This window comes from Corvus brachyrhynchos, unplaced genomic scaffold (genome assembly GCF_000691975.1).
Source record: "Corvus brachyrhynchos isolate BGI_N302 unplaced genomic scaffold, ASM69197v1 scaffold239, whole genome shotgun sequence".
Classification (NCBI taxonomy): Eukaryota; Metazoa; Chordata; class Aves; order Passeriformes; family Corvidae; genus Corvus; species Corvus brachyrhynchos.
Genome location: NW_008246057.1, coordinates 6,118,016 through 6,141,960, shown reverse-complemented (window position 1 = coordinate 6,141,960; position 23,945 = coordinate 6,118,016). Strand labels below are relative to the sequence as shown.

General features: G+C 36.4%; 1 protein-coding gene across 13 annotated transcripts in view; it reads right to left on the bottom strand.

Annotated features, from left to right (window-relative positions):
- FAM19A5 (family with sequence similarity 19 member A5, C-C motif chemokine like) overlaps positions 1-23,945 on the bottom strand; it is a 524,445-nt gene that overhangs the window by 387,681 nt on the left and 112,819 nt on the right. For 2 of the 13 annotated variants that reach the window (XM_017745995.1, XM_017745997.1), the window contains exon 1: positions 23,684-23,939. The exons of 10 other annotated variants lie outside the window; for them this stretch is intronic. In XM_017745995.1, coding sequence (XP_017601484.1) covers positions 23,684-23,774 — 91 coding nt within the window. In that variant the 5' untranslated portion in view covers positions 23,775-23,939. Of the gene's footprint in view, positions 1-23,683; positions 23,940-23,945 lie in introns of those variants that run through there. One more of the 13 variants, XM_017745998.1, reaches the window with a different exon arrangement.

Sequence of the window (23,945 nt, the reverse complement as noted above, 5' to 3'; positions counted from 1 at the left end):
CAAGGCAAAGCTAACTGAAAGAAGGCTGACAAGCTTCATATTTTCATGACAGAACACAAGGACAACTCCTGTTATACTTCATGTGCATGTTCACAGCTGGCACACTGTCAAGGGGCATTGTAATATGAATTAAGGTCAGCATATGAATCACAGTGTCAGTGTGCGCACAGCTGGACTCTTAAACAGAGATGCAAAGACTCACGTCTTCCTACAACTATGTTCACACATAACTGTATCCACCAGTTCATACTTTCAAAAATAACCATCAAAACAGCAAAACTAACATTAAAGTGCCTGTCTCTGCTTGATACTGTCCCCTGTGAATGCATTTTTTTAACATAAAGAGTAAATAGGTACCATTCTCAGATTATTCAATATCAGATCTATACATAGAAAGATCCTTCCCCACATGCATAGTTCTTTCCATGTAGTATGGAAGAACCTTGGCCTGTCAGCAGTTCTTTCAGGTTTTTCAGGCAATTGATTGTATCTTTGATTACATCTTAGCAGCTGTCCTGCCAGCCTCAGTCCCTGGCAGGAGGAGCATAAAGGCCTTGAAGTGGATGTCTGCGGTGCAGAGGACTAATCAAGGTCTTTGTCCCCTGTGTAGAAGATCCTGGATACTTGCTTTCACTGGGGCTGGAGTCAACTTTTCTATGGCAGTTAAATGAAGAAGAGGATAATTTCAGTTTAATATCATAAAGTCAGTTTTTACTGTTTACCATCAAACAAAAGAAACCCTCCAGGGAGGTGAATCTCCAACCCTATCAATTCCGTAGCAATGGAGCTAATTTACATGGGCTTTTTCCACAGGCAGCTCTTTTGCTGCAGACTATTGGCACAGCAGCACAGGTGCTGCCAAGACCCTCAGCAGCCCTTTGCCCCAACTGCCTCATTCCCTGAGAGCAGTGTGATGCAGCTTCCCCTGAACCCATCCCTCCTGAAACAGCGACAGGCAGGGGACAGGGGGATGGCTCACCTCTGCTCTTCCATCAGGCAAAATGGAGCTGCCAACCTGAAGACCATCAGGCAGTTTAGATTAAATTAACCCCCATCTCCGAAGGGCAGCCTTTCCCTCTTTCGGCTTGACAAGCATTGTTAATATGCCAGCTATATTCCAAACTTATTCAAAGCTCAGTCCTGTGCAGACTAAATACATTGAGTATTTGGCAATATTTCTTATTTAAAAACATGTCATTTGTGTTAATATCACTTTCTTGTGACTGCAATTAGTTTACACTACATTGAAAAGCCTACTCTATCGACCAAGAAGCAGAGTAAATTGAGAAAATTAATGACATGTTGAAATAAATGACTGCTTTCTCCTCTATTAAGCATGTTGAATTTATGAAAAAAAATACAGATTTATGACACAAACTGTGGAGCACGGTCTTCTTAACAGTAATACATTGAATAATTGAACAAAAATATGCTAATTCTAAGTGGAAATGGACCTAAATATTAAAAAAAAGGAAGATAACAGAATACTAATGATTATTTGGAAACGTCCACTTTCATAGTTCCCTATTTTTGCATAATCACACCACTTAATAAAGCTCCAGAAAGATACTGTGCACTGCAAATTTTAATTTATGCAGCATGTAGTTCAGCTGCAGTTCTGAGACATCCTTACTTCTTAGAGGATAGAGCACAGTATTATTTTAATGTTGCTCCACAAAGACATTAATTAAACAGTATATTGATAAGTTCAAAGCTGGTTGAGTTTCAGGCCAAGAAAGCTTGCTAGCTATCTTTTTAAATGTCTTTTGTAGACATTTATCAAATTCTGCAGGTTTGCTTGCTGAAACTGATAAATCTTATTTACATTTGAGGAGTTTTAACTCAGCCTGTTTGGTGGCTCAAATGAGCAGTGTTTAGATCAGTTGCACAGCTCTCCAACCTGCACAGAACTTCTTCCTGTGAGAGCTCTCGCTACTCCTGCCAGAATTGGTCTGCATATCCATTTTCTATGAGCCATGTTTGTGTTAGAGAAACACACACCAGAATCTTGTCAGCTGAACTCGCTATTGCTGTCTCAGCACTGCTACTGCTGCAGCCACTGAGCAGAATATTTTGATTTGGAGGATAAGATTTATAGCTTCTCAAGTTAGTAAATAATGAAAAAGCCATAGCATATACAAATCACACCTGCGGGTTCTAAATTCTATAATAGTTTTTACTTTTTTTCTCCTTCTAAGATTTCAACAGAAAAAAACCCACAAGATTTGAAAGGCATAAAGGTATCCAGCTTTTGCTGCAGTATTTGAGAAACATACATTACAGTTAAAAAACCCAGCCTAAAATAGAAACCCTTAATCAGCGATTACTGTATAACAATGCAAATCCTGATGTACTTACAGATGAAAGGGGGTCACACAACTCAGCCAAAATGTTTCATTTTCTGAAAATCACAATTCCAGTTGAGTTTGTAATATTAAAAAAAATCCTGTATATTTACAGTCAGCTTATAAGCAGCTAGGGTATACTTCCTTCTCCAGTAAAACATGTACTTTCATATAAATCGAGTTTATAGTTCACACGGTGCTGTAAATGTGCTAAGTCTGTTCCTTTTAAAAGTGTATTAACAATTTTCAAAAGAAGATAGAAGAAGCCATTTATAAAGCACATTCCTCCAAAAACCTCCTGAGGGCAAATGACACAACAGAAGGGCCAGCAGGAGGTAACACTCTCTCTGACACAAGGGACCAGGACAGAATTTTGAGGTCAGTCCATAGGATAAAGGAAATACTGCATGAGAAAATTAGACATGAAAAACAGCTTACAGGAAAACACTTGGTTTTTTCTTTTCTCAGTGTAGTTCATGTGAGTTCATACCCTGAATTCTGCAGTTAATTTCAGGATTAGACATCTCAAGATCTCAGACCATCCAATTTTTGCTGGTATTGAATAAAATCAGAAACCTCTCCTTGATATACGGTTTGGTTCAAAGCTGAGTCATGGTTCACCTAAAAGAATCATGAACTTCTGTTAACCTTTCTGTGAAATTAAGTCAGTTAAGTGCTTCCTATAAAAAAAGAATCTAGTTTCACACCATACAACTGCTCTAATCTTCCATTTCAAAGCCAGTACAAAGTTAGTATTTGTAGTCATTTATGCTGGTCTGAAAAAAAAGAAAATTTGAGATGTTCCCTCACAAATGAAAGAGGCAAGCAATGAAAAACAGTCATCCCTAGAAAACAATATGTATTTGGTAATCTAATTTCACCCACTCAGTTGCTAAAAATGGCGAGAGTTTATGTTGAGGGATTTGTTTGTTTATAGCTTTTTTTGGTTTTTTTTTTAAATCAAGACAGGTATTTCATTACCAAACCCCAAAGCTTGTCTATCACAATTCATCTTTAACTGTTTCCACTTTATTCAGTAAGGTCTTTTCAGGCCCAGGCAATTTAAAGAAGTTCTTAATTTTAAAAAAATAGCAAACTTAAACTCTGAAATTATTCCTCTCCTGTCTCTCCTACACCCCGATCATCTATTTGCAGTAAAAATACTGAAAAACAGAAGAACAACTTGAAAAGCCTGTATCCTTAATACACTGGAAAATATGCAGTCAAATTCACAAGACACTAAGCTTTTCTTTGTAGACATAAAAGCTGCAGTAATTCCAAACTATGTTTCTCAAACAGCAGGTATCAAAAAAGAAAAGAAAATATTGCTGTGCAACTGCCAGAGAACAAATAACCCCACTAATTCTTCTGTTCATACCTTTTCCTAAACCCACTAAGTGAAAACTATTACACATTTTGATGGGTTTTATAAGTACAAACAGGAAGACAAAATACAGATTATAAAATGAGAGGCGATTAATTAAATATTAATTGACATAGCTAAACCACTGAGTTCAGTTCTGTTAAAAAAAAAAAAAGAAAAAAAGAATATGCTTTTCTAATTTAATTATGACGGCCTGGAATATTATAAGATGGAAGTCCTAAAAAAGTGAGCTAATAACACCAGCTTATACCACTTTTGATAGAGCCTTCAGACATGCAGACAACAGTTTTAGTCTGGAAATCTAATCTCCAAATGCCAGTTTAAACCTATATCAGATCTTAAATTTTGCTTTTTCCCCAGCGCTTTTTTATGTGCAAAATAAAACATTACTGCAAATGTGGTTACTGAATTCTTTTTACTGTACATCTGAATTAGAAGCTCAAAAGAATTCTGAAACACAAATTTTAGATGCATTGTTAATACAATAAAAGCTTAAAATACAACATAGGAAGAATTGAATGCCTTTCTGATGGTGGGTTTAACAGAAGTGGGATGAGAACAATGAAATGGAAAGCCAAGTAGGCAGGAACTAAGAATAACTTATATGAAAAAATTGGGAATTTACTGGTTGGAAATGACAGAGGAGAAAAAAAAGGACTAAAACCATGAACTGACAACAGATTCATGGTACCCTATCACCCTTATGAGGCTATGAAAGGACAATTGCTATCCTAAAAAATGGCAATAAGGAGAGGTAATGCTAAAAAGAGAGAAGCAAGTATTAGTATTAGTATTAGTGCTCAACACCACTGCAACACAGCTAAAGGTAAGATTATACTTTTTCAAGCCACTATTTGTGGGGAAAAAAAGTCATATCAAGAGTACTATGTGTACACATTCTGAAGTAAAGCTGGAAAAATATCTATTTTTCTTAAGTGGGGCAAAATAAAGGCTAAGAAGGAAAAAAGGTATATTAATAATTTAAGTGGGTACACTTAAATTACTGGAAGGAGGGAGAGTGTAAAATAACAAATGGACATGTACCATAAATAAATTAAGGTGGAAAAAATCAATTTCCACTAAAAACAACAATGAAAATCTGAAACAGCCTATGATAGGATTAAGGAGTGAAAAAATCTTCAACAAACTCAGTTTATAAACAGAATATAATGTAGTTGACTGTTATGGTCTATGAAGTTCTGGTGCTCAACTTGAAAAATTTAATTAGATGAATAAAAGTTGGGAAAGGGCAAGAGAGAGCAAAAGGACTTGAGCAACAGAACAGTTGTAGAGCTGATCAAAAGAGAGATGGGACCGACAGTGTTTCAGACTACTAACTTTACATTTATAAGGAAACACTGTACTTATAGTTAGGGATGATGAAGCTTTTTGCCAACAAATGCTTCAGAGTGTGCAAGTTCAGAATTTACTGTTACTGACTATAGGCAGCAATTGTCTTTGACCAGCCAAGAGGTCTGGAATCATTGTCCATCTTCCACCTCTTGTTACAAACCTTTGAAAAGCCAAGTTCCCTAAAACTAATGAGATATACTAGTAAGTATTTAGTCATAACATTCAAGTCCCTTCCATACTGCATTTATGAAATATTTTTGAGTTTCATGTTCACAGTATACATACATCTAATACCACAGAACATAAACACGCACTTTAAACATGTTAACTCAATTTTCATCACTGAAAATTAAGGATATATAAATGTTTTTGCCTGTGCAGAATAGGGAAAGCATGCATCCCAAATATAAATAAACCTTCCACCATTTTCTTGTGCTAAAAATTCAGTAAGTATACGACGTATGTGATCACGGTATTTCCCATTTTCACCCAAAACCCAAATTTCAGTTGTTATATGCAATTGGCATTATGGCACACTTCATCTACTGAGATGCGAATGAACATATAAGCAAGATCTCTTACAAGTACAGCACATCCACACTGCTGCTAGCAATCACTCATGCAGCTAAACTGAAATTTAGTCAAACTACCATCCACAAATGTGCATTTAAGCCTGTCAAGCTTTAAAAATGTACGTAAACTTCCAGGACAGCTAGACTGTGATACAACCAAAATACAAAGTAAAGCCTTGGTAGAGAGGGATGACCAGCTAAGCTTCATTGTACATTGTACATTCATTGCACAGAGATATCATCTGAGATACCTGCAGTATTTAAAAAGAGTACACACTGTTCAAGCTGAATGAATTTCTAAAAGTCCTGGCTACTCATTTACCTGCAGCATAGAATAGCACTATCAAGCATGCTTTGAGAAATCAGAATTGCAAACTATGTAAATTACCCCCAGAAGGACAATGTGGGTCTCATTGACATTGCAGCCTGTCTTTTGCATACAGTAATACAAAGGGCATTTTGTATTACTGCAGTTTTAATGAATCAATGTTTTTATATGACTTAAGCATGACAATATCTGAAATGTGAGCTACTCTATCACAGTCACAAGTACAGTCAAGTATTACTTTACTTGTGGGGATGCAAGTCATACTATTGTAACATGACAATAAGCAATATATATAGAGAAAAAAAAAAAAAAAACAATTCAACCATGCATAGTTTGCTCCTAATTTCTACAATTTAAGGTTGCAATGTAAAACTATATATTTTCACTACTTTTAAGTGTTTCCTTCTGTGCCATACTACAATGATTCCTAAACTGTGTCATGGCAGCACAGTCCATTCATTGTAGATGAAACTATGCTGTCCCATATTCGATGTGATTCATTGTCTGAAGCATCAGGTGGAATAAAGGAAAACAGAAAGGAGATAAAAGTTCTAGTTTAAAAGTATCCTGCAGTGGATCCTGCATCCCAAAATGCTTCACAGAGTCACATCCATGGAAGACAACTTCATGCCTTTCTAAGACATTCAGGTACTATTAAAATGCAGAAACCCTTTAACTGTAACACAGTATAGAGGAGGACCTAACTGATAACATCAGTTAGATAACATTAAAGAAAGTCCAATACAGTTCAATTCAGTATCAACCCTCCATTCTTGCATTTCTTTTCTTGTCTTCTGAAGAAGTGACATTTTCAGAAGCACAGATCCTACTTCCTTGAAGAACTGACATTGTGCAGCAACGTATCAATCACCCCAAGCACAGGGCTCACTCTGTCTTCAGGTGCCGGTCCACAATGAGCTCCTTCAGGGCCCATTACCACATTCACAGAGTAATATACGTGGTCTTTAAAAGACAAGTATATGCTTCCACATAATACGCAAAAATGCAAAATGCAGTGTGTCAATGAATGCTGGTAATCTCCTGATGCATCTACAGCACGTTCAAGGGACTTTCTTAGTGGATCAGCTACAAAAGCAGATACAACATCAGGGCCCTGAAGGTACCAATGTCCCTGCTCAGCGCACTCTGCCCACAGCCTCGGATCTCATTCCAGCCTGCAGGGCCATCAGCCCCCAACCCAGTGATGCCACAGCAGGACTGGTCTCTAGCCCCCTACAGCCCTTGGCCCAGCCTGGCCTGTCCCTGTCCCCAGGGAGGGGACTGCTGCCTGGACGGGGGCTGTCCCTTGTGCCCGACTGCCTGGCTCTGGGCTGGGGTCAGACAGGCCCTGGCTGCCAGGTCTCTTGGGGAGCCTTGATGCCCCCTGCACCCCAACCCAGAAGAGCTGCCAGCCTCACAGCACCCTGACACACAAAAATGCAGAACATGGACCTTAGCTAAATATATGTAAGGAATATTTCCTCATAGACTTCACCCTCTAACACGAAATTTAGTTACCATCTCTATCATAAAGAAATAAGCTACATATTTGCCAAGACTTTGGAAAACAGCACCACAAAGTGAGACTGCAGAGAGCAGCAATTAGAGATGGATGATTTTCAAAAATATTCAAGATTGTCAACAGTAGCAACTGCGTGTCCTAAATACTCCCAAGTACCAAATGTTTCCATAAAAATGGGTTTAGACATGACTTTTTATATCCCATTGGATTGAGATTTGCTAGTGACGTCCTTCAAAACTTTCAGAAATTGTATTGCTGGAGAGCACGATGTGCTGCTTTGAATACATTCAATACTTCAAATGAAGAGGAACTTATGTATTTTTAAAACAGGAAAAAAAAAAATCAGTAAAATTCTCCCTTACATATTTACCTTTCCATGGCAAGTAAAGCAATAGCACAAAGACATTAGTCACAATATCAAATGCATTGTTATGAGCTGTGCTCACAAGACATGTTGCAAAGTCCTGGACAACCACAGTAGGTGGTCAGAGCTTCATGGATGCTACTCCTAAACAGTAAAATGCATGGACACTGCATTTAAAAACTCTGAAATACCATTAAATAGCAGCCCGTGGCAACCTCTAAAACCACTAGTGGTCTGTTGACCTGGGATATTTTGGGAAAGCAGAAGACAAGCATATAGGGCAGTATGGGAAGACATTTTGGTGCTGCAGTGATGTGAAGCAGGGGCCTCACAGGATGTAAAATCTTGGGGATAGGAGCATAAACACAAATCATTCTATGGCTAGTTACTGGTTACTGAAGGAATGTCAGCTTGGGGAATTCAGTACAACCAGCATAACAAGGAAAAACAAGGAACATGCCTCTCACACATATAACCTTTACAACACATAGTTAAAAAAAAAAAAAAAAAAAAAAAAAAAAATGGCTGCAGCTCCCTCAGGGGCAGAGGCCAAGGAATAACAGGATTGTCCCAGCACTGCCTTCTCAGCTAGGGATGGCACACCTCACCACTGATCCTGGGTGTCCTCAACAAGTTTTTCTCCTCGCCAGCAGGGACTGAACACTGCTTTTTGATTTGCTATTCACCACATTCTGCAACTGCAACCCAGCAATCATACATAAAGTACTATCTTTACAATTTAATTGGGTTAAGTATGTTAGGATTTCAAAGAGCTCTGTATGTGTGTGTGTGCTTTCTGCTCCAGCCTTCCCACATGACAAAATGATTGATACCACAGCAACCACTCAAGAGTAAATGCAGACATAACAGATGAGTACAGCATGAAAATCTGGGAAAGCTGTAGAATCTCCATCACGAGATGTTTGAAAGCAAAAAAAGGGTCTAGGTGTACTCAGATCTGCTGTGTGCTTTTTGACTTATTTTTTATGATTCTGTAGGAAACAATAAATGCTAATTAAAAATATATACTAAAAATCTATAATGGGAAAGGAAATTTTGCAACAGAACTTCAGCTGAAAAATGGTAATGGTCGTTTACATTAGTGCTATCTATTCATAAGTACTTTCTGTTATTACATTTAACATAAGTAAAAATGAGATCTATTTTTAAATCTAACATACCAGTATGGAAGCATTACCCAAGCTTTAACACTCAACTGTATCAGACATCAGCAAAAACTTCACCTTAAAAAGTTAAATAGCTTAGATCTTCTGTAGGAACCCAGAATGCCAGAATATTTCTCTTCCTGTTTTTAAGGGTTTTTACCCCCCTGGACAACACTGGTATAGCTTTAAACCTTGGAAAAAATTACCAACAGTCAGACAACAACTAGAAAATACAGTGGTGTGAATTAGATGATAGACTACTATGTAAGATTGTCATATGGTGAAAAATTTAGAGGTTTTAGGCTTCTCTTTATAGTAAATAAATAAGAGTAAAAAATATCAAAATGGAGGATTGTTGTTGTTCTCTAGACCTTCTTCTCCTTCTTCTATTACTCCATATTTTGCAGTAAAAGTAGTTTGGATTGATTGGATAGAAAATTCCACAGTTCCTAGTCGTGTCACTGAATAATTGGCAAGAAAGTGAAAATAATGTACATTTTTAGTAACTATTGGTTAAAATGTCTTTAAAAGGCTGTGTAAATCTTGATAATTAGTCTTTCTCACTCTCACTCCTACTTTTACTCCTTCTATGCTGTACCTGGGTCACGCTAGTGGCTCAGTTCCTCTGATAAGACTTAATAAACAACTAGCTGGAAGCATTGGAACTACAGAAGACATCTCGCTTTATCTTTTAAACTCCTTGCAAGGACTTTCAGCAAATTCTTTCTCAGGAGAGATTCAATTTATGGCACAATAAAGTGTCAACCTTCCATGAGTCAAAAGGTCCCTGGCCATCATCAGTAGAGATGGACCTGACACACCAATATTTAGAAAGCACTAGACAATCGTTGGTTGCAAAAATTATTTCATACATAATTCTTAATCAGTTTTAAATATATAAATAGCACTTAAAATAAAAACTGGCTGTTTGCTGAGAGTTCTGCAGTAAATTAATTAGTTAAAAAACTGACCCTGCAAATTGCTCAGTAAAAGTTATTTGCTCCATTTTGCTGCACATGGAGTTAGAAAGGTAACAGAGCAGCCCATGGCACTGAGAGTTTACAATACTCACAGTGCATAGTATTAAAACTGTCCTTTTAAAATAGCAAAAATGAATCCTGTTATTAATTCTATCTTTTCATCTGTTCACCTAAGCACCAATTTTTGTTTCATAAAAAAATATTACTGGAAAGTTTGTTCTAGAGAAAAAAGTTAGCCATTGTAACAGAATTGAAAAGAAATCTATGGGAACAGAGAGAATATAATGTCCTGCATGTTTAAAAATCATCAATATTAACTGCATACTTGCTGAGCAACAGAGATGCAACAAAATCTTATACTGAAAAACACCTATATATTCTATTTTTTTTAGGTAAAAAGATCCAAAACAACAATTATCTTAGAAACAACATAATTAGAAAGCTGATTGGAAAAGACTCAGTTTGCATAACTTACTAATGTCTGTATACTTTTTCATGTTTTGCACAAATTTGTGGCCAAATACACAGAATTATGCTCTTATTCACAAAACTAGAGAAACATGTCATGCAAGCTAAGAGTTCCCTCAGTCTAATACATCAGATTTAGAAAATTTTTGCAACCTATAGGTTACTATGGCAACTTTTTGTTTTTTCAACATGTAAATTAACATTGAGACTTTGATACAAACTCTGTTATTTCCTTTGTGTTTGTACATTTTTTTTTATATCAGAATATGAATCAGAATAGCTGTATACTTTAAATGCCTACAGTTTATATTAAAAGATGAAGCTACAGTGAGAAGTTGGGATTAAATCACTGTAAGCACATCTCTGCTTAACCTTGACTTTTAAACCGCAACAATAAATAAGTGCAGGAGAAAGCAATCAAACAAATGAGTTCTATGGAAAAGGTTTCTCTCTTTGACTTTTACAATTATAAACTTCTAGAAAATGAAAATATGCTGCACATTTCAGTCCTTTTCTTGCTTTTTTTACTGCTAATTCCACTGAAAACCCATTTTAGTGTTGGTTTGGGTTTTTTTTCTTCTTTTCTTACCAGAGATTTTAAAAAATCTGGAAAAGAAAGTATGATTTTTCTGGGTTTTTTTATGAAGAAAATTGTGTTTCAATATGCCTCTCTAGTACTGGAAAGACTTACTGAATTCAAGAAACCGTCTGCCTAAAGATGCACAGGTGTCTGCAGTTCCCTTTACAGAGAACATTACAGGAATTATGTAAGCCTAGAGATAGATCTGACATCTTTATCATCATGTCAGAGAGTCATAGCATTAAAATGAATCAGACAGAAAAGCTACTCCTTCAAATTTGACTCTCATTTCTTGTCTGCTGAAAAAGAGACTTGCAAATCTCAACTTGTGAACTCAGAATAATTTCCAATCTACTCATTAAAATACCAGTAACAAATAGAGACTTTCAATTCATTTTACACCACCACGAAATATGCATCATTTCTATGAACTGGGTTTAATATTAAGAATTATTATAAATCTAATACATTTTAGCTCTTATCATAATGGAGCTCACAAAAGTGAAGAAGAAAACTTTAAAACATGTCAATACAATAAAATGCATATGAAAAAGTAGGAGCTTAGCTACATATAAAATTTGGTGTCCCCAGCATGGGCATCTAAGCAACCTGGTCTAGTAGAAGGTGTCCCTGCCTATGGAAGGGGGTTGGAAATAGATAATCTTTAAGGTCCCTTCCAACCCAAATCACTCTATGATTCTGTGATCTGTGCTGTCTTCCCAAGGGACCAGTTGTCTGGAAGTTTGCAACCGAGTCATCACCAAAGGTGAATGAATTAGAAAAAGGGTACAAAGTCCCTGTTCATCCTAGTTCTCTGCCAGTACTATAAAAAAAATCAGACTATATTCTAACACAATTAAATCAGGATAATGGTAATTCATTATCTAATACACAAAACCCTAATGCCCAGTAAACTGGGCATAAACAGATCATGCAGCCAGCCGTATTCTAAACTAAAAATTAGACCATAACAATTTTATAATGAGTAGAGGGACGGTCAAGGCTATACTTATAGTTATACAAGCACACAGGCAGAGCGAGCATGGAATTTACTTCTAAGAGAGCCTAAAAACTACGGGAAAAAAGCATGGTGTTCAGAATCATAAGAGATCCCTTAACCATCTCCTTTTCTGTCCATGTTCCCACGTGTGTGCACAGAATGAAGCTGCATTCTCTTGGGAGAGCATGCAAGACAGAAACTAAAAGTAGACAAGAACTACTAAAGAAATTCAGCAATTCTAGATGAAGAAATGCATTATGCCTGTGAAGAGACTGAGGAGAAATGATATTTCATAACTTCTGTTATTTTAACTACTTGCTCATGTATAATTTAACAATCTTTTTCTTGCACTTCTTCTGTGAACAGCAAGCATCTCTAGATTTGTTAAGTGACTGCAAGGATATAGTTCCAGCTCTAGATAAGGCCTAAGTGCCTAATTAAGTAGAAGCACTACTGACACTAATAATTCACTGCATTGGAGCATGTAGTTGCACAAAAGCCATAATTTTTAGGGTCTGTGGAATAAGGAAAATAACCTTGCTTTACCATCAGAAAACACTGTCATCAGGAGCTGGAGTGCCCAAGCATGGGACAATGAACTGTAGTGTGAAGCAGAACCTTCCCAGTTAAGAACAGGCTTTAATCAGTTGATTTGAAAAGAGTTTCAGTAGGGATTATCTTCCAAAGGCATTTACCTCACACACCTTACAGATGGAAAGAACACTTTCCCAAGTCAATAAACCAAGGCAGAAATATACCGAAGTAAAACCTCAATGTTGCCCAGCACAGCTAAAACAGGAGCATAAATGAAAATAGCAAGAAGTTCAGCTTCAATTTCAAAGGAGACAAAATTTCATTCCTAATATCAATCACATTGCTCCCCTCAACATTCATACCTTACAGATTTACTTTCTTAAGGCTGTTACCAAAGTTTAAGTTCAGTTAAAAGTGAAAAGTCACGAGTGGTTTGCAAGATGCTTTTGTGCTCAAAAGTGCAACACAAAGGAAAAGCTGCTGCTAATTAAGCATATAATGCCTTTTTTTATAAATACTTAACACTACAAGTGATGTCTATATCTCACAACAAAAGGATATTTGTCTAGTTGTTAATTAACCAGTAATTATAATAAATCTGTTGGGCCTTGACATTAAATTAGGAAGTGGACATGGCCAAGAAAATGCTCAACCCATGTTTTATCATACAGTCTCTAATTGCAGATAATGGGCGTTCTTGGGTCTTCAGCCCACCTGAAAATCCTTCCACTACTTGCTAAATAAGAGCTAAAATACATGTTTAGTGTTTTAGTAGTCTTTAGAGAAGACATAGAACTTATTAGAATATTAAAATACAAAAAGTTTTACTAAAATGTTAATCAAAATAATAGAATGGTGAAAAGATTCAACAACATGGGGCCGTTACTATATGTTACCAAAGAAAATAACACACAGCAAAGTGATTTTTATCTTTAAAGGCTTGCATCTAAAACTCATCAGCATCTATTATAATTCTATAAAATAAGATAAGGCAGCATCTGGTACAATCTATATAGTTTTATAGCCAACTACACAAAAATGCTTAAAACAGTTACAAGATTTTTTCACAATAAATGAAGCTGAAGACTCTTTACTTCATCTACCAGCATGTATTATAAAAACAAAGGCAAAAGCTAGAACAAAAGAGGAATAAAAAAGGGCATTCATTTTTCTTAATGACTAAATAATACTTTTAAAGGATTAAAAGATAATGGAACCTGCCAATGCACAAGAAAAGAAAGCATCTTCACAACCATTTTAGTTTAATCTCAATTAGTTCATAGCCGTAAGCAAGGTGATACCCAAGCATTGACCATTTCAAATAACTGTTTGATTCCCTTGAGGCTAAATCTATTCCCAGATTCACAACGCACATCTCCAAAACATGTACAACTCTGAATAATGGAGCAGAGGTTTGGTTTTTTCCTTCCTTAAAGCCATAAATTTGTACTGAAAGAATAATGCAGAAAAAAAATGTAATTTAATACAATAAAAACAGTAGCAAATTTCAATAAGATATAACATCATTGTCAGGATTAATTAGCAGTCAGCACAAAAGTACACAAAATGCAAGTGCTTTTTCAAAACCTAGTGTAAAGGGACAAAGAAATTTTAACTTGCAATACAGTAGCTTCTGAAAACTTTCTTATTTCCTGTCTTTTAAGAAATGTTAGTGCTGCTCAAGAAAACAATGACTAGTACCCAGGTCTTCTACACCTCTAAGTAGAACAACTCTGTAGTGCATAACTGTTCCATAGACACAAAAAAATTCCACACAGAACTTGCTCCAAGCACAAGCTGTGGACTACGAATATATTCAGTTTGCATGGCAATGTCTGGGGAGAGACTGGGGGGCTTTAGGGATGTCTTATGTGAGAAGCTGCTGGAAGTTTCCCCCGTGTCCAAGGAAGCCAATGCCAACCAGTTCCAGGATGGACACACCGCTGGCCACAACTGAGTCCATCAGTGATGGTGACAGCACCTCTGGGACAACATACTTAAGAAGTGGGGGTAAAAAAAAAATCTATGCAACACTAGCAGCATTCAAAAAGGAGGATTGAAAATATGTGAGAGAAACAGACAGCCCTGCTGACACCAAGTGAAGAAGGGGAAGAAGGTGCTCCAGGCGTCAGAGCAGAGATTCCTGTGAAGACCATGGTGAGGCAGCTGTCCCCCAGCAGTCCATTAGGATCCACAGTAGAGCAGAAATCCCCCTGCAGCCTCTGAAAGATCCCCCATGCTGGAACAGATGGATGCCCAAGGCAGGCTGTGGCCTCATGGGAAGCCTACAATGGAGCAGGCTCCTGGCAGGACCTGTGCACCCAGGGAGAAAGGAGCCCACGCTGTAGCAATCTGTTCCTGGTTGACTAACCCTATGGAAGGACCCACGCTGGAGAAGCTTGTGGAGGACTGTCTCCCATAGGAGGGACCCCATGCTGGAGATGGGGAAGAGTATGAAGAGAAAGGAGCAAGAGAGAGGATGTGTGATTAACTGATTGCAACTCCTCTTCCCCATCTCCCTGTACCACTCAGGGGAGAAGGAATTAAAATTGGGAGCAAAGTGAAGCCCAGGAAGAAAGTCATGAGGTGAAGGTGTTTTAAGATTTGGGTTTGTTTCTTGTGACCCTACTCTGATTTTCATTGGCAATAAATTAAATTAATTATTCCCTGAATTAATTATTTGTTAAGAAGAATTTTTCTGTGATGGGAATTAGTGAGTGATCTCTCCCTATCCTTACATCAACCCACAAGCATTTCTGTCAGCACAACTTGCTAATTCTCCTTTTGCTACTGGATTTGGAACTATACAAACACCATAAAAATTGGACAGTACTGCATCAAGATACACACCATTGCAGACTGCAATGAACACAAAGCTTTCAATCACCCATGGCACAAAATGGGCACATGATAATAGAGAACTTTACGAAGCCATTTGCAGCTCACCCTGTTGTGGGGCAGGTTCTGTGCTTCCTCCACCACAGGTCAGAGTAGCCATAGGGTAACCTGGATATAAACCCTTCACATGCTGGGGTAACAAGAGCAGACTGGCAGAAACAAACAATCCTTAACACAAATCCTCATCTTGTAAGAAATACCAGAATGTGAATTAGACTAATATCCCTATTTCACTGCTCTTTGCATATGAAGAAGCACAAACAGAGCACGGTTCTGATTCAGGACATCTTTGAGTCCAAAATAGCTTGCAACATAAACAGTACTTAAAAAGTCATCTTTATTTACATGAATCATTATATTTTCTGTTCCTTTTTTTTGTTTGTTTTTGTTTTAAATTACATTTGCAACTCAAAAAAAAGGTATGATTTAACTATTAAAATACTTAAAACACTGGCTGATTTCTTGAGATTTTTTTGTTGTTGTTGTTCTCTGATACTTTCAGATCTTAGGATAATTTCTTATGAGCCTATTCACTTCGGCGGTCAACAGAAAATTGCCCTAAAGTTAGATGTTTAAATATCTTTCACCTTTGAAGGTTTTAGGTAAGTGCACATTTTGGAGAATCAGACTTCAAGGGACTTTAAGAAGTCACGTAGTCCACCTGTCTGCTTCCACTTAAGAATACTGTTCCCAACATTTTAATCTGAAAATAAAACTCTCCTATTCCACAACTTCTCAAGAAAATCTACTCCAATGCTTAACTGCTCTTGCCAATGGCAAGTCCTCCCTAATGCATCAGCACAAATGTGTCCTGCTGCAACCTTTCCCAATGTCTAGCCTAAATTTCCCTCAAATCAGTTAGCATTCATTGTTTCTTGTGATCTTCCCACTTTACAGAAAGGATGGTTTAGTATTCTCAAGGTAGAATTTTACCCACTGACATCTCTTATCATACTAGTAATCTCTTCTCTAAACTTGGTATCACTAGTGTCTTTAGTTCTTTTTTCTAGGTCATATCTCCTAAAGATTTAGCTATTCCCTTTGTTCTCCTACGGATCAACTTAATCTTTTCTCATGTGTGACTGCAATTAAACATCCAGATTTTGAAACACCCCATAGCCTTGTAGCACATTAGAAAGAAGCTGAGCTCCAGAAAATAGTTGTCTATTACAAATAAATTTTTTCACCTGGTAAATTAATACAATCTCCTTTCCTTTATATCATCAAAAAAAAATACATCCTCATATGAAAACACATGTTAGTACACTGTCTGCTTTAAGAAAATATTTGTATTAGATATTTATATGTTAATTTGCTGTTTGGACATATTCCAAACATGTTACTCATTGCTTTTCACAACACTAACAAAAATTAGTTGGAAGATCTATTGTTCTGAGTAAGATTTACTTGTGAACTGATGTGGTGCCAAAGGTAAAATATAATGAATAGGCAGATTCATTATGTTGTGTTGGATTTCTAGAACAAGCATAGAAAGTACATTTAGGCAAATAATAGGATTTTGTTATTAAACAGAACCTACTATCACTATGGGTTATAAGTAGCAAGAGGATATAATTTCTAAGAAAAACAAATCTTTGCTAAAATGAAGATATTGCATGGAATAGATACCCCAGTTGGTCAGTCATACTCAGCTGAGTGACCAATTCCAGCTGGGATATTTAAATACTCCCAGACAATAAATACTGTTATTTTAACTAGTACAATTGTGTTGTGTGTTTTTTTCACATGATTATAAAAAACTTTTCTAAAATATATGTGCAAAGAGAATAATTTTATCTTTATTTTGACTAGTGAATTTAAAAAAATATGGCTTTTCTCAGCAATATATATTGAACTCAATTTTTAAATACATCTTTTTGGGTTTTTTTCACTTGGCCTTTTTAGTTCAGCTTCAAAAAGTCTCAGTTGTGTGTGTCTTGTTTTGGCAGTTTAATATTTGATTCAGTGTATGCCTTATAAGAAATGAGAAAAGTAAGTATTAACAAACAGATCTAAAAAGCATGCACTTTTGTATGATGTGACTCACATCAGTCTATAGTACTGCCTTTAGGAACAGGTAGTGCTGATAAATGCTGAGAAAGGTCAATAATTCATCACTTGTGCTCCTGGGCTATGAAAACAGGCAATCGTAAAAAGGCTACTGAAACACCTCTTACTAATGGCTTTTTTTAAGGTGCTCAGTCGAGAAAAGTAGGTTTATACCATCGATGGTGCAATTCCCTGTGAAGACATGCAAGTCGTTCATACTAAACACCCAAAGTGAAAGACTATTTCAAAGCTTCCTCCCGTGGGTAGAAAACCTGTCAGGCTCCCCCTCTTGGTACATCCCAGCACAGCAGACGCCACATAGAGAAAACCTTTCCTGCCTCCCTGAAAAGAAAATGATTGAGAAATTTGTCTGCATTGCTTCCTTTCACTGCTATAGCTCTCTAATCTTATTGAAAAAACAAAGAAACAAAAAACAACAACGGACTGGAAACGTCAAAACATTTCAAGTACAAAGCTATTTTATCTCAAAGCAGGATCTCTTCTCATTTTTCTGCAGCTCCAGTGTGCCACACACTATCACATAGCCACTGAACTGGGTCTTAATTCTATTTGGTTGCCGTAAAACCATATAAAAAATACAAAGAAAGATTGGATACCTTTCACATTTTCTTTCCTATGTAGCCCTTATTCAAGCTTAGGGCTTTTCAATGGCCAATTTTGTCTCCTGGATGGGAAGAATAAACCTTCCGCTTCTGCATTCTGTGCCTCTCTCTACCCTGATGTCCTGCACTGATAATATAGTTCATAGCTGCCTCTTCACAACATCCCCCCAAAAATGTATGGAAGATAGACAGTACAAAAAATTATACTACAGTGCATTAAATGTAACAAACCCTTCAGGAAGCATGCAGCTGGGACACACTGTCCTCAACTCAGTTTTACTATATATAGGTAACATATGCAGCACATCTGGTATGCAAGGTATCTTACTGTTTTGAGACACAGGTAAAGCATAAAAGGGCAAACTGAAAAAATAATTGTAAAAGAAACCAAAATTTTTTCTTCCCACATTCTTAAAAGCAATCATCTTTCTATGCTTAACTGGTTCAAGTATTTTTTAATGTTTAAAAGATAAAAGAAAAATGAAAGGCTGGCAATATTATCTGTCATACTAAGTCACATTCAAATACTTTCTAGGAAAATTTTGAGGGCCAAAGGCTCAAAACATTTTAGAAGATGAACTTTAGAAGAACTCCTTTCCTCAAAATGTTTTACACAGCAGTAAACATTAGCAATACCAGCTTCCTCAAGCCATCAGGTTATATGAACAGAAAGCTCTTTAAAAAATCATCTTGGGTATACTGTCAGTAGACATTTTCAAACATTAGCAGAGGAGTAGCAGAGTTGCTTGGGGTTACACAGCTAAATAGAATATGTGCCTTATTATTGTCAGTGTCAAAATATACACGTTAAAAACAAAAACATGCATAAAGCTTTTCCTGTACTTTTAGAGCAGGCTAAAATATTTAAATCTGTATAAAATGTGACAGAAAAAAGACATTAAGTATAAAACTTAACCAAGTCATTATGTGCCATATGCACTCTTTTAAAAGTGCAATAGTATATTGTTGTAGTATTTTTCACTATTGTGACACTGATTCCTATAAATAGGATTGACACAGACGTGCCTACAAGTGTAACCAACAATTGCTAATTTTTGTCCAAGGCAAAAGAAAGAAAATATAATTGTGAAAAATGTGCTAAACAGCTACCTTATTGATAGATATAAGTATACATTAAATCTGCACAAATGATACTAAATTCTGGTTTTTAGCCATAATCATCTGGTTATAAAAGAAGTAGTGGAATTCTCTTGTCTCTACTTAATTACTGCAGTGTATCAACAGAAAATCACGCTACTTTACAGAGCTTACTACTGAGCATCTACCCAACGGATTAAGAATATGGTTTTGGGATCAGAATATTTCAATCCTCTATACTTTATGCAAGATTCTTGAGACTGACTCTATGCTTCTGTGTAGTCCCTCTCCAAATAAGGCTAACATCACCATAATCTCCTAAACCATTCAAAAAATCAATGCACCTTTTAATAAATAAGACATTTCTATCTCCTAATGAGCAATCAGCACATAAACGAAGCTTTATAGTATATGCAGGGCTGTAACACACCCTGGCTGCCATGTACACATACCCATCTGAACTTACTCCCTAACTGCCCTACTTTCTGTGAGATTCAAAGACACATTTAGAAACTGTATCCTTTACCTTTCCCCATTATTGGTTAATGTTTGTGTTTGAATGGTTAAAATGTTCAACAACGGGAAAGAGGTCCTTGTCAGGAGCAAAGGAGTCCCCACAATTCATGGGGTGTAACATAAACTCAAATATTTTTCATTTCTCTTTGAATAATGTGTTAAACAATAATAGATAATGAATCATTTAAAACCCAGATATGGGTAGTGAATGTACTTGGCTACTTTTAATTTTCAATAGTGTATGCAAAAAGTTTAGATATTGAAATATCAAACACTCCTTCATACCGACTGCAGCTGACTAGAGTATGTTAAACTGCTTTGCAGGAAGATCAGACAGCCATGGGACTGCAATTATATATCACAATACCCTTTTCTGGGTTCACAGCTCTATTCATCTCTTAGAAACACTGAAGGACAGATTGGACATAGGGGAACGGATTAGCCACAGGACGACCTGTATTTCCACACAAAAGCCTAAGTGTGGAAAAATGGCACCCTGTGTCACCCATTCTTCACTTCCTGAAAAAAACATATTCATGAAAATAGACATTTAAACAGCTCTTTCCCACTCATCTCAGAACAAGCATTCATTGTTTCTTAGCACCATTTATATGGCAGCAATGTAATGCTACTACCAAACTGCCTCAATTCACAAATGTATATAAAAATATCTAAGAATTAAGACAGGGCCACTTCAGCATAGGAACTAAAATTAAATTAACATGAAATTAACATTGTTTATGAAAAAAAATTCAGTTGACTGTTGCAACATACAATCTCATATTTATGAATGGGACTGAAGGAGAATTTGGTTCTGGTAATACGTTTCAGCTGGACATCATGGAAGTTCTACACACAACAGCCATGCAGTAAAACTGAAACTATAAAAATACATTGTGTTAATAGGTCATAACAGCCTAACATACCAGATACCATCAGTAACTCCAAGTGAGTAAAAGGAAAATGAGCACAGAAAAAGACAGGTAGTAATTATATAATTTTGTATGAAGTGAAGATTATGTCAGTTTTCTGTTAAAACTTAGCTCTGGAAAAATTAATAAACAGCAAATATTACAAAACATGCAAAAATGGGAAGAGCATGCATTAATAAATTAGGTTTGAACTTTAATTAATTTTTCATGTCATTCACCTTAAATCAATTGTCTTGCATACAAAAGAGATGCTTGGTGTATGAACTTGTACTGTCAACTTGTCTCAGGAGACAGGTGTTATCAGCTAATCTGATCCAGCTAGTCAAACTGGTGCCTCATTTGAATGTTCTTTGGGACAGCAGGAAATTATCCTTCTGCACAAGCAATAATCAAATTAAAATGTCCAAGCATTTAACTTAGGAATTCGACCACACAGCTGAGTTACAAACAGCAAGCCCATGTAGCTCATTAGGATCCAATAGGAAATTAATCTTTTTGCCAGGAAATCAACAATCTAACATCATGTGCAATGAGACATAGTGTTCCTAACTTTTTATAAAATTATAATGTAAATGGATAACTCTGACATCAGAAAACTACTTCAAGTCTTATGAAGGTAGTGAGGTAATCTCACATGTATCCTTTATACATATTTACTTAATAAACAAATGTGGTAGGCATATGATTAAATTATTTGCTACTTCTTTCCTCACACTTTTTCTCTTTGTTTTCTTACTGAAAGTAAAATAAAACACCAGGTTTTAACATGAAAAAAAAAAAAGTAAATGGTAAATCTTATTTTGCAAACTGCTTACAATATATAGCTTAAATCCAATGTTAACTAATTCTCTTATATGCCTTCATTTAAATATCTTATGCTTAAACCATTCATTTTTATTGGATATTTTAAAAGTTCTTCATAAAGAAAAACACTCAGTTGTACCATGCAGACTTTCATTCAACTCCACTAAACTACTCAGTGTCCTTATTGAAACTACAAGGAGGAAGGAAAACATACACTGCTGAAGTAATTATATGGAAAGGGTCAAAATGCTATTGTGGAGATTAGCACCTGTCAAGAAAAGTCTGACAACTATGCCAGTACATGCAATTTACAGTCAGGATATAGTTCTCATTGCTAAAGAAAGCAGAAATGTTTCAAGAACAAATATAAACAAACTGATGTAATTAAGTTATCCAACAAGCTAAAGAGCTTCAGTTTGCTCTCTGCAGCCCACATTAAGAATGGTTATAATTGCTGGAGAATGTAAAATGTGTTAAAAGTCCTTCATGTACGGCCATGGTTTCTGTCTTTCTAAAATAATTTGTCAGCTTTCTATTCCTACAAGGCAGGATGAAATATTTTAAGTGAGACAGAATGCTTCTTCCTTTGAGGATTTTTTACAGTAACACAGACATGAAACCCTGAAAGACTGAAGAAGAAAAAAAGCAGTAAAATGGTAAATAGTGTAAAAAAATAGCCTGAAATTCTGCAAAATCTCCTCAAAACAGGCCATGTCATTAGACAGATATATATAAGTACAGTTGTCTGAGCATTTTAAAAGAATGTTAAATAAGTCACTATGTGGGAGGCATTGCACACAATGCAATTACAGCATGGGTATGTTTCTTAAAGGAGAAACCTTTAGCACTTAAGGTATCTGGCTAATGCTTCTAAATTAACCAGACCAGGCAAATCAGCATTTATTAATTTCAGAAAAAAAAAAAAAAAAAAAATCTGTGAAAACATAGTCTCATGCTTTCCTTGGACTGACAGAAAATTAAAATCAGTACTCATACTTCAGTGTTTGCCAGGCTGTCGCTTTGCCCAGCCTTGAGTGAAACTTTGTCCCAGTCACAAAAAAGTTTTCTCCCTGCTTTACACACCCAGCACTTCAAGCTGAGTTTGGCTCCTTTTTCCTCCAGCTATAATCTCAACTATATTACAATGGTAAAAAAGAAAAAATTGGTTCACCAAAACCCCCGTATTGTTGTGTTATCTTCGTTAACACTGCTTAAAAAACAGGACTGGACTTTCCCATACACCATACACCACCCAATATATTTACATTTCTCAAGAGTCACACTTGAATCTCAGACTACAGTTTGCTATACAAGTAACAAATGGAATAATTATTTTAGCAGTAGCGGAAAAAAAAGAAAATACCAATTTCCTGAGGAAAGAAAACAAAACAAAAAAGGAGCAATACAAGGGCTACTCCCCAGGAAAATCCCTCTACTCATTTAATCAAACATATTTTTTCCACCCAATTCAAGTAGGAAACAAAAAAAGAAAAAAAAAAAAAAAAGAAAAGAAAAGAGGAAAGCCTGTCCCACAATCCAAATTATTTTCTCCTGTAAATTGTAATCACAATTTTCTGACCACAAGGTGGAAAAAACAGGATCCTTGAAGACACGCAAAGGCCTTTTCCCGTTTCGGGGCAATGAGGAGAAGGAAGATGCTGAATGCCCAGGATTTGCTCTGCCCTGCCCTTTCCATAGAACTTTAGTGCCATCTATTGAAAATGTACTGAATAAGGAAGAGGAAAAGGATGCCTATTGATTTGGTATAAAAATAAGACGTTTACTTGTTAAGGGTTTTTTTTGGTTTATTAATATTCCCATGATGACTACTGTTTTGTGGTCATCTGATAGCAACAAATATTTTCTATACACTATACATGCCCCATAAAGAAATGAAATGTCAGCTAAAACATCGAATATAAACATCATACAGATTTCATATATATATATATTTATATATATATAATATATACATTTACCAAAGATGTAAGTCTAAGCCTACCTATTATCTAAAGCAACAAAACTGAGAAGGCTTTAACGGAAAGGAAAAATAGCGTGGAAGCACTGCTGTAAATAGAACATACTGGAAACAGTAAAAATAATTAAGGCACCTCGTAAAGATCTTAGTATTAAAGAACAGGATATGTAGACATGCACATACAATTACCTTCTTTAAGAAACTGTGAGTGGATGACAAATATAAGAAAACAGCAGATCGCTGCTCCTGCTAGTGCCCATAAAGCTTTCAAGAGCTGCATCTCGGTCTGAAACTCAGTAAATACCCAGAAAGTCACACAATGAATTTCCACAGCGATGCATCAACGCTTCCCTCGGTGCGCCAGGCGCGGCGGCTCCCGGCAGGGACCACACTCCCGAGCAGGGCGGGCGAGCCCGGGGCTGCGGAGGAGGGGCCGGGGCTTCACACCCCA